Raw genomic sequence first — 12,429 nt, 5'->3', positions numbered from 1 at the left:
TAGCGCCCTCCTGCACCCCCCAAGTGCTTTATAATTAGGCAAGACTTCTCTAAGCACTATAGCACTGAGAAAGCTTTTTTCATGAAAAAATAAGCACATACAGGCGTGGCCAGCCACTAAATGGAAATAGTATTAAATATAAGGTGCAAATAACCATTAGTTGAAAACACATGTAAATGTTATTCTGTGTCGTTTTAAAATCTAAAAGCAGGCTATCTGCCAAAAAGGAATTGTCATGGGTATCAGGCAGGTAGTTGGGGCAAGCTGGGTGGAAGCTTGGCAGGCCTGGCATAGGCACACAAAGAACCCATAACAAATCCCTCCTGTCATTCCTTCCTAGTGTTTGTAGTAACTTCCTGGTTACCACTTCCTGTTGCCAAACAGGAAGTGCATGATAACTCATGAGCTCTCTAGTGTTTGGGTGTGGCTGGCTATATAAGCCACACCCAAGATTCTTCCAGTGCTTCGTGTTGCTTACTGTGAGCTGTATCAGCAACACACTTGCTGTGCTCTGAATCAGCCAGCATCTGCTTACCTGCTCCGGATCATCCTGTGTCTGCTTACTGGCTCCGGATCATCCTGCTTCTGCTTACCTGCTCCGGATTATCCTGCTTCTGCTTACCTGCTCCGGATCATCCTACTTCCGCTTACCCGGTCCGGATCATTCAGCTTCAGCTTACCTGGTTCTTACTCCACGCCGCAGCTATCTCCAGTCAAGAGGGGACTTCTACACCGGCACCTGTAAGAACAAAGAAGAACAGTGTTAACACGCGCACATCAGTAACGTTGCGCATACTCACCGAATCTTCCCGCAACGCTGGAATCCAGGTTAGTTGCACGAGCGCACAAACCCCTGTAAGAAAGAAGAGACATTATTCATTGTGCTCGCTCCAATAATGCAGACACTTATTTCATTGCGCTCTGTCTCTCTACACGGTGCATACTTACCAAAAGCCTCTGTGCAAACTTACCTAACCACCAAGTCTCCAGTAGCGCTGAACCCGGACTTGAGGCGCTAATACCACATAATTTCTCCTGCAAGGAAAGGGAGAGACATTACCAGGCTCTCTCGAATTGAAGGCGCTGCACAAACTTACCAGCAGCTACCTTCTACACGCAACGCTACTCACCCACAAAAATACTGGCAAACAAAGACAATTCGGACAATTTTGGATACTCATCATTCTCTGCACAACGTTCACTTGTGTGAAGGACTTGCTAGCCAGTGAAGAAACTGGCGCCTTGAACTCTCGGCCTCGCTGTGAAGGCATAAAACAGTGTTTGGCATCTGAACTCAGCCTACAGACATTGGCACCAATCACATGAGTGAATCGCGCCCCTGCAAATGCAGGATGGAGTGCACACCCTACTAAAGATCAAGGTATTCCTCAGGGTGAAACGGGAAGTGAAGACTCAGGGTCAAGGGAGGCTCGTCCATCGCTCCTACAGAGACACAGGTGAGTGTGACAGGAATGTGGCCTTCGCTAAAAATGGATCACAGAGCTCATGCAGTGTTGCGTCACTGAGGCTAAGGCTTGCAGAGAGCACAAAGTAACTCAGCAGCCGTTCTCTGTCCATCAGAAGCCAATAATGACTAAAAGAGATTCAATGCACAACAGAGTACTATGGGAAAACAGGGATTTTTGTAGAAATTATTGGACCAGATCAAATATAATTATATTGAGTGAAGTGTTGAGAGAATGGTGGGAAGGTGTGGTTATGTATGAATGTTTATAACATAGCAAATGATGCTAAAAGCTACACTGTATTCCTGCAGAGGCAGCAGTATGTTAAGCAGGTTGGTCTAAATGTAAACCTGGCCATGCAACACTGGAGACTACAGCATCCCTTGTATGGCAAGAAGAACAGTTTTGGATGGGCTCTGCCAGTATCCAGTGGCAAAGTTGAAGAGTATATAAAGGCGCCTGCTTGCCATTAGTCTGGAGGGGCCAGCCAAGGAAGACAGAATGCTGGTCGGAAGGGCAGAGTCCTCTGTCATTCTGCCCAATCCTCATCTTTGTACAGATTAAAGTTTTGTTATCCTTGCAACTTGCAAGATAGACTCATGGCCTTAATTCCCTAGAGGGGTGCATTTACTCTGGTGGGAGCGTGATCAGGGGTTACCCCAATATATTTAAGGGGTACAAGTATGGCCTACCTTTCAAAGGCCCTTAATGTACCTAACTGCATGCCAATAGCTTTTATCCGGTATAAATTGGGCCAACTGCAACACATTGAAAACTGGTCTCAAATCCCAGCTTTCCCATTTCAGCAATTATACTATTATGGTGAAATAACTTTACTCAGGGTTCCAGGTCTCTAAGAAACCACACACATAACTGTAAAGTACATTATGTGAAAGGAAAGTAATGTCTACTAAATATACTTGAGAATGTGGGGGAGGGAGAGAGGTTGGTATTGAGTTTACTTGTTATGGAAGATGGGGCCGCTGCACTGTTGGGCAGAAAAGTAAACCTGCCCCCCAGGCTAAATGCTGTCAGTCCTCCCCTGGCATTGGATGGTTACCTGGTGCTTTGATGGAAGTACCCAGCAATGGTGTGAGTACCTCAGGGTTTGATAACAAAGCCTTATAATGATATATTTTCCAGACCTTGTTATGATAGTATTACCTGGTAGTGTTGCTGCTTCTGTGTATACGAATGCAAACTCTGCGAATGGGGTGAGAACCTGGGAAGATGTTATAAAGTCCTTATGCAATAGCCAGAACTGTTGGCTTTGTTGATGCTTGTTTTGTAATGATGCTGTAAACCATGTCAATAATGTGTTGTGCATTTTGTGTGAGGAGTATATTTCTATTGAAATAATTATAATCCAAGTCTTCTTTGTTGTGGTAGATTGAGCGGATAGATCGATTCTTCTCTGTTGGAGGACTTCGTCATCTTATGTTTTACTATCAAGATGTGGAGACACCTGATACAGGTATTGTATACTAGTTAATTAGCACACTATATTAAAGGTTTTGCAGAAAATAAGTGAAATTGATGTCTAATTTCAATTGACCTGATTCCTAATGGATTATGCTGCCTAAATACATTTTTTTAAACTTTCCATTCTTTGCTCTCAGGATCGGTGATATACTTATACACCATTGGGCCTCATTACAAGTTGGGTGGTACGGTTAAATGTGCGGTATTACAGTATACTGCCGCATTACTGCACGGCCAGTCTATGAGTTGGGCAGAAAGTTGGAGGACTGACCTCCAGCTATGAGCTGGAGGTAATGCCACCAAATCTCTGCCCAAATTCGGCCAAATTACCACCAGTGTAATTACCGCTGTGGTAATTCTGCCGAAATGCCCCATGTAGTCCTATGGACTCCAATTAAACAGGTACTAACATCACCGCCGCCACTTGTAATGCAGCAGTAATACCGCCGGATCAAGTGGCGGTAACAGTAATGCAGTTCGGTGGTATCTCGGAGAATTTACCGCTGAGATACCAAGAAACAGTTAATGAGGCCCATCTGGTATGTTACTTCTAGGAAGGGAATTAACTCAAAACGTTTTATTGAAACACAGGATGTCTTATGGCTCTTAGGACCTGTAAAGTGTCTCTTCCTAATAATATTGCATTCTTATATAGCACATTAAGCCAAACTCCTCCAGCTTCTATCCATGTAATAATAGATGTTATTGTTACCCAATATTTTGAGTGGTACTTGATATATTGAACTCGGAAAGGAAGAGAGGCTAACTTGGACCTGCTGTGGGATTTAAACTTGCAATGTGCCAGCTGGCCTGTGTAATAGGTCAATGTTTTACCCATGTAACTATCCACCCTTGGGATTCAAGATGCCTCCATGCTTCATCCAGTCTCCCAACACAACAAGTAAGCACCAGTTCCACCTTTTCATCAGGGATTTATATTCCTTGAATAGCCATTGCTAGCATTTAGGGGGATGGATTGGTTTTTATCCTACTGTACTTTCCTTAATGAATTAATTGTTGCTTCACAGTCCCTCTTTGCTTTGGTTTAACTTTGCATTACTCTTGACAATTAAAAAATGTGTACTTCCCCATAGCCTTTTCTTAGACTTATTTTAGCAACGCATACATATCGACAACTGTTCACCATCTCATGGCCTTTACTTTGCATAGTTGTAATGCCCCCAAGGCTTAGACAAAGGCTCTCATCACCATGACCTTTACTGTAAATACTTTCTTGAACTCTTAGAATTAGAAAAAGGTTGGCTTGGGGGGTGGGGGTGCTGCTGAGCAGCAACTGTAATGGCTGCTTGAGCGTGAGGCGCCTAACCTGGTGAAATCCTGTTCTGCCCGTTGTTAGTTGGACTTGAGGCGGTGGTGGTTGGCGTGAATGGTGGGGCAGGTCTGGACCGACTCCGGGAGGTGTCCATGGCCGCATTGTAGAGATAGATCAGCTCCTGTGACCTGCGTGTGGCGTTTGCGCTGTATTTTGTGACGAGCACCCCTGCGGGCTCCCAGCGATCGTTGACACTCAAATTCCCCGGCTTGGTGCCGGCTCAGAGTGGGTGGAGCTGTGCGGCTTAGTGGATCGGCTGCAGGCCGGAGGGTGGATCCCTTTGGTGAACATCTGCCTGCACACCTCCTGTGCTGTTGCCGGTGGGGAGCTCCCGCAGTGCTCTGGTTTCTGGGCCCTTCTGCAACCAGATTGAAGGGCTCGGCAGACAAATCCTACACTCACAGGAGCGGGAAGTGCTGTGGAGGGTCCCTGATGCTGTGACTCGCTGCACTGCTGGAAGCGCCGGGTGGCCAGACTGGGGGCAATATTACTTTGTTGATCTCGCTGCTGGAGGCCCAGGCCCACGGCGGTCCCTATTGAGAGCTCCTGATACCTGCCTGCATACACATTTGCAACACTGTCTACACAACTGCTGGAATAGAGAGATTGTTTTTTGGGTCTGCTTCCCCATTTCTGTGCCAAACAACAAGTGTGGTGAGCAAGTGGAGAGGAGTTTTACCCCTACATTTTTGTTTTGTTGTTTTGGGGCTCAACATATGCCAGTGTAGCACCTGGTTGATGGCCCTGGAGGTGAGTGGGTCATTGATTGAACCTGGAATATCTTTGCTGCTGGTCTGCCTGGAGTTAGAACATACTTGCTGGAATGCAGCACTCGCTGGAAATGACAACAGGGGCTGCCAAAAACGTGGCCCAATGGATTCCTTTGCCAGCCCCTCTGACAGAGAAGTGAATACCGGCCCCACTACAGAGGCGGCCCCTAAGGGTGGGATAGCGACACCTGTGGGGATGGAACCCTTGATGGTGACAATGCAGTATGGATTTGCCTCCATTAACACTAAGCTTGACAATATTGTTTCCAACATTAGCTCTGTGAAGGCCAGAATGTATAAGGAAAGCGGGCGTATCACTGAGACTGAAACAAGGATTGGGCACCTTGAAGATACAGGGGTTCATCAGAAGTTGGACGGTATCCCGATGGTAAATCAGTTCCGGATCCCGAGTTGCGGGCGGAGTATAGTTCTTTGGACCCAATGGGGATACTGGGTGCAATTACCGCAGCGCAATTTGTGTTGTGGTAATAGAAACTCAAATGGGCAGAAACTCACCAGATTTACCTCCAGCTCAAAGCTGGAGGTAAAGCTTGGCGACTTTGCGCCCAACTCATAGTTAGGCAATGCGTTAATGCAGCGGTAATAGCATTACCGCCACATTTTTACCGCTCTGCCCAACTTATGATGAGGCCCACATTCCTTTCTCATGATCAGCTCCTGAAGGGGGTCACTAAGGAGCTCACTACCATCACGGCGAAGTGTGAGGACCTTGAGTTGCGCTTCCGCCAGAATAATATTTGTATTGTTGGAGTACCAGAGGCGGCGGGAAGGGGGCCTGTGGAGCAATTTTGGAGGATCTCCTTAAGTCCCTGTTCACAGATGTTGAATTTTCAGCACACTTTCTGGTGGAACGTGCCGACTGGGCCCTGGTGCCTGCTCCCAAGCCTGGTGCACCGCTGCGCATGATTATCGCACAGCTATTACATTATCATGACATTGATCACATATTGAGCCTGTCCAGAGAAAGGGTATTGCTTAAATTTGAATACAGTACAATTCATGTGTATCCGGACTTCTCAGCTGTGGTCCAGGCTGCCAGATGATCCTTTTTCCCCTCCAAGCTGCGGATTCTACATTGCGGCTGGGCACATTTCTTTGAAACCTGCAGGGGACGATCTGCAGTATATTGAGGCATATATTCCCTCTCCGTGGCAGCTGACCTCGAACAATATGAGACTGTATACTGCTCCTGCACTGGTGATATTTGTTGAGGGAAGTTGCCCTCCATGTGGTTTATGCCTCTAGTCCCTACTGCTATTTTGCTGCAGGGCATCCATATGTGTTGGTGCATGGATTCCTGCAGATTCGGCTCCTGCACTGCTGTAGGGCTTATGAATGTATATGAATTCTAAACTATGTAGACCTCGTATGTTGTGTGGATTTGCTGCTTGCAATGTTTTCCTTGAAAGTTCCGTATGGGATGGTTACGAGGTGACACTCTGGTTGGGGTGGACTGTGCGGGGGGTATTAAAGTTAAACGTTTGACAGATGAAATGGCTATTGAACTGTGGCGACATGAGGTGCTGTGGGCGTTGAGATGGTATGAGGTGTGTGGGTATGTCGTGTCCTGATAACAATGGGGCCCGAGGAGCAAGTCACTTGTTTCACATAGAATGTGCGGGGGTGAATAACCCGATGAAGTCCATGACGTGATTGGCCTAAATTTAAATGTTACAAGAGACATGCTTTGAGGAGCACCGAGGTGTTTGCCCCGAGATGGGGTATCCAAAGGTATTTTACTAATTATTCCTCTCAGGCTAGGGGCGTCTTCACCCTTATCAACCGCTCAGTTCCGTTCCAGATCACGATCAGTAACGTTGACCCACTGGGCTGTTATGTGATAGTATGGCGGAAGTTGTATGGTAATGATGTGGGTCTTATTAACACCTATGGCCCCGACATTGAGGACCCCAGCTTTTACAACTCTGTATTTGAAATAATTGCACGAGCTGCAGCTACCCCCCTCATCTGGGGGGATTTCAACATTATCATTGATGATGTCCTGTGGGCGGGGTCCCCCACTGCATAGGCATTTCTTCATATTGTACACCAGTTGCAGCTTTTTGAATGTTGGCGCTGCCTCCATCCTGATGTTACAGAGTATACTGATTATTCTAATGTGCATGATATGATGTCTGGTTTCTATCAACTGTGCTGGTTTCTAATGTGTGAAGTTGTGAAATGTTAACACGTTCTCTGTCTGACCATTCCCCAGTTTTGTTGTCCATAATTCTGCACCTACAGCCGCTGTGGCGGATGCCATCATCCATGCTACTGGACCCTGGATTGATGGCCACCCTTTTTAACATTTTTTTAAATTTGTAAATGTATTTTCTTTTTTTATTCATACATGTGTCATAGCGGTATAAACACAGTTTCAATAATTAGCAAGACCAAGATCAGTTACACACAGTATGAAGTATCAATGTACAATCCCTCTTCAACAATACCAAATAAACAGTTAACTTTCAGGCATCCTAAGGTTTCCAGCACTATCATCGGGGGTAGGGGGGCACGGGGGCCATTAAGGGGGGGCCATGGGGAAGAGTCACCAGCTTGCCTGGCTTTTATCAGGAGTTCAGTTCAATTGTCAGGTCTCCTCAGGCGTCCAGGGGAAGGGAGGCAGGCAACCATGGACTATCTCAATCATATGTGTAACCAAGGGAGTTTACAGCCATTAAAAGATGTTCATAAAACCATTGTTCACAGGGGTCTTTCATCGGATGGACGAGACAATGCTAGAAGAAGGGCCTTCTATGCCTCTATGTTATTTGTTGGTTCTCCCAGTCTCATTTTCAATGCCCTTTGCCAGGCAGGGGTCTCTGCTGCACTCCATCTCAGAAATTGATGGTCACCCTTCAAGATAAAAATTGATCACTTCTTAAGAATTAACACTGGTTCTGTGTCCCGGTATTCCACGTTGTGAGCAACTTTTAAAGTTTGGATACAGGGTGAATTGTTGTCGGTTACAGCGGGGACCTTTAAGTCGGTTAGGACTGAATTGAGCGAGGTGGAGTGCAAGCTGAGGCAGTTGGAAAACAAATATGGTTTAACCAAAGACAGAGCATCATTGGGTGTGACTAAGGAGAACATGTTGAAGTTTCAAGAACTTGCTGAAAAAAATAAATAAATGCATGGCTAAACCCATGACGGCTAGAGCTTACGGGGAGGTGGAGAGACCTGGCAGAACGCTAGCCTAGACGGTTAGAGCAGAAGGGGAAGTGCAGGCTATTACTGGCATTCGTGGTCCATCTGGGGAGGTGGTTGTCACCAACGATGGTGTAAAAAGGGTATTTAAAGATTACTACGCGGAGGTATATGCCAATGCAGATGCGTGTACTGCCACAGCTTTGGAGGAATACATGTTTGGTATTGAGTTGGCAGAGCTTCCCCAGGAGTGCAGATTAGCGCTATATAATCCAATAATGGTTGAGGAAGTGTGTGAGGCTATAGCAGCATTGGCGTAAGGTAAGGCACCTGCGTCCAACGTGCTTGGGGTGGAATTATACAAGGAGTTTAAGCTAATGTTGCCACCCAGATTGTTGCAGGTGTGGGAGGAGTCAATGGAGGTTGGGGAGTTACCACCCTCCCTTTGGGAGGCTATCGTTACTGTCCTATTGAAGCCCAATAAACCGCTGGTGGACGTTGCTTCCTTTAGGCTTTTGTCCTTAAATAATGTTGACGCAAAGATTTCCGCTAAGATACTTTCCTCTTGCCTGCTTCCAGACAAAGCCCACCTGGTGCGCCCGGATCAGTCTTGGTTTTATTCCCAGTAGGTCCATGGTGTTGAACCTCAGGCGGTTGTTTTGCATTATATCTCAAATTAATCAGCATACCGGGGCATTGGCGTTCTCCATGGATGCTGAGAAAGCTTTTGATTCGGTGTTGTGGAGGTATTTAAGGTCCTGTGGCACTATCAGTTTGGACATTATTCATAAATTGTCTGTGTCTGCTTTATACTGAGCCTGTGGCCAGGTCCACACTAATACCAATATTCTGCAGGTGCTGCAGTTGGGGAGAGGTATGTGGCAGGGATGTCCGCTGCTCCCTTTGCTTCTTGCTCTCACCAATGAGCCCCTGGCAGTGCATATAATAATCCTGCACGGGCATAGGGTTATCCGAATTTCAGGTCCCCAGGAGGTAATCTCGTTGTATGTGGATGATACTCTCCTGTATGTCCGGGTCCCAGAGGTTAACCTCGGTCCCATGATGGACACAGTCCATGAGTTCACCATGTATTGCGGATATAGAATCATCAGATCCAAATCAGAGCTCTTTCAGTTTATGGATGATATGACTGCACCACCAGATTTACTGCGGTTTGAATAGGTTCCTGTGTGGTTTAACTATCTAGGTATAGTGATCTACAGGTGACAGAAATCCTTATATTCTGATAATCACGCAGAATACCTGCAGACACTCTGGGCTAAATTGAGGATATGGTCAAAGCCTCCTCTTTCATTATATGGTAGACTCAAAATGATTGTGCTTCCTAGAGTACTCTACCATTTTTGTAATATTGCCCTATGGCCGGGGAGGGAGTTTTTCACAAGATTGAGGTCGCTCCCACTATAATTTTTTCTGCGGGGTGTGGTGGCTAGGATTAGCTGGGAGCAGTTGGTTGAGCCTTAACCGCAGGGGGGTCTGGCTGTGCCAGATTTTGAACTTTATTATTTAGTGGCACATGCAGAATTTGCTGGGTACTGGCACTCCTCTGTGGGTAGGGTGGTTCCTGTATCTCAGTCTTACAGACAGTGATTACCAGACTTACAATCAGTGATTTTTAGTGACATATATGTAGATTCATGTTAATTTGATCCTGTACGCACTATGGTGAATGAATGGGCCAGAAACTATTGCAGGTTGGCACTCGCCACTCCCTATAATAGGCGGGTCCCACTATTGAACTACCCAGGTCTGCCTCCTACATATGAATTGGAAATTTGTAGGGCGTGGGGGGTAGAAGAATAATTGACATTTGACAATTGTGGACCTGTTTCCTGATGGTAGATTTGTGTCAGTGGACGACTTTGAGGGCCAAGCTGCACAATGACTTTTTAAAATGACTGCATTATTACAGAAGCCAGGCTGCCGCCTGACGGTTGTGGCCGTCCTTCCGCTTGAACAGGAGACACATGTATGCATTACGGCCATCACTGATGGGGGCTGGGTGGAGAACAGACACACATGCTTTCCAAACTGTACTACCTGGTGCAGGCTGGACAGGGATGTAGGAACAGGGCCCATCAGAAGTGGGAGCGGGATCTAGGCACTGAATTTACGGATATGCAGTGGAGCCGGTACTGCCTACTGACTAAAGAAGTATCTATGAATGCCGGTTACCGACTGATACAGTTCAAAGTACTTAAACAACACACTATTACCTGCTATTCTCCCCAGATGTGAATGGTGCGTGTTCAAAGTGGGATTTTTCCTGCTATTTCATACCACATGTTTTGGAAGCGTCGACCCGTCATTTTATATTGGCGAAAGGTGGCCAAAATTTTGAATGACAATGTGGGGGTCCCTCCCATTATATCCACATTAAACTATTTGCTGGGGGATATAGGCATAGTGATAGTGGATATTCGAAGATTCTTTAACTAGCCTTGTATCGTATCTAAAAAATGTATCCTCTGGCATTGTAAGTCAGCGCTTGCCCCAACCTGTGAGGAATGGCTTAAGGACTTGGTGTAGACAAGGGAATGGGAGGTGGAGGCTGGAGCTCAGTGCTATGGTGATCCCGGCCTGCCAGCCTAAAGACATTTGGGCTCCTTCCGCTCATACCTGGCTCGTGAGGAGAGTCAATGTGATGGGTAGTAGGGAGGGTCTGGGTCAATCATTGTATTGGACCTCATCTCATGGGTGTCATAATGTGTAACTGTTCACTGCTGCTGGTCAATGTACTGATCTCCCTCATGTTATGCTGCTATTGGTATGTATTTTCATTTGGTAATGCCATGCTGTCTGTCTGTGTTGGTGATGAAAATAAAGTTAAAAAAAATAAAAATAAGAAAAAGGTTGGCTTCATCATAGAATTTACTTCATATACTTGCAATGACTCTGGAACTTAAACAAGTGTTCAATTCATCATAGTCTTCACTCTGAATACTTTCAATGACTTTTGAGCACTGATAAATGTTCATTTCATCATATATTTTACTTTGGATACCTTTAGTGACTCTCACTCAGGCAAATGTTCACTTCGTCATGAACATTTCTTTGGATATTTTCACTCACTTCTTTGCCATGCACAATAATTTCAGTAACCCTTACAACCTCATTTTAGAAGTTGGGTGGTGCGGTAAAAATCAGATGTAATGTGGCAGTAATACTGTTACCACTGCATTACCGCACCGCCTAACTACGAGTTTGATAGAGAGGTGGAGAATTCACCTCCAGCTAAGAGCTGGCGGTAAATATGCCACCTTTCTCCCAAGAAAAACTGCAAAATCGCCAGATTTACCACCAGCAGTAATTCCACCGAAATACCCATGGGGTCCTATGCACTCCAATTAATCGGGACTAACACCACCTACCACCATTTGCAATCCGGTGGTAATTCCGCCGGACCAAGTGACAGTAACGTTCATTCTGTTTGGTGGTATCTCAGTGGATTTACTGCAGACATACCACCAAACTCGCAATGAGGCCATTAGTCTTACGCAACTGTTCACGTTACCGTTAGCATTACTTTATTTATTTTCAGTGACTATAATTCAGTCAAATGATCACTTCACCATGGGCTTTACTTTTTATGCTGTGACAGGGCCGGGACTGGACCATGTCAGTGGGGTGCAGAGACCCCTCCCAACCTAGGGCAGGAGGGCCTACCATGGCAAAAGCCAGGTCCAGCCTTGTCTTAGAGGTGGGAAGTGAAAGTTGGAGGGGGGCAGTCTCAGAAACAAAGACAATTCCAGCTCCACTTTCTGTCATACAATGCCTTCCAGTACATTTTCTGGCTAGAGTGCTCTCTTTTCTATTCCTGGATCTCAAGCACCACAATTCCTAGTCGTGCGCCACGAGCGAAGTGAGTGGAAAGAGATAGATGCCACCCACAACGCGACATGCCCAACCCTCCGAGAAATCTATTCCCAATTGAGAGGTAAAATGAATAACTCACTGCAGCAAAGAGAACACAAAATGCGAAACCAACAGCGCACCACAGAAACAGCAGAAAGAAACGTGCTGGGAAATAGGACAGGGGTAATATTTTTCTTTAAGCCCTGCATCTGTAAAACCCGGCCCCCTGACGAGAAATATTTTGGTCCACATTGTCAGTTGAGTATTGCAACCAATGAAAAGTGTGGTGGGGATAGAACTAGGAAGAGAACAGTAGGTGAGGTTGGAAGGAGTG

At 46.0% G+C, this 12,429-nt stretch overlaps 1 protein-coding gene across 1 annotated transcript in view; it reads left to right on the top strand.

Moving 5' to 3' along the window:
* Positions 1-12,429, top strand: part of DNAH5 (dynein axonemal heavy chain 5) — a 4,235,244-nt gene that overhangs the window by 223,529 nt on the left and 3,999,286 nt on the right. The window contains exon 3 of the mRNA XM_069613779.1: positions 2,856-2,940. Within this exon, the coding sequence (XP_069469880.1) occupies positions 2,856-2,940 (85 nt within the window). The remainder of the gene's footprint in view (positions 1-2,855; positions 2,941-12,429) is intronic.

The sequence above is a fragment of the Ambystoma mexicanum genome, chromosome 5p, assembly GCF_040938575.1.
Source record: "Ambystoma mexicanum isolate Mex_15411 chromosome 5p, UKY_AmexF1_1, whole genome shotgun sequence".
Taxonomy (NCBI): domain Eukaryota; kingdom Metazoa; phylum Chordata; class Amphibia; order Caudata; family Ambystomatidae; genus Ambystoma; species Ambystoma mexicanum.
The sequence above is the reverse complement of the archived record's forward strand: the minus strand, read 5'-3'. Positions and strand labels throughout refer to the sequence as shown.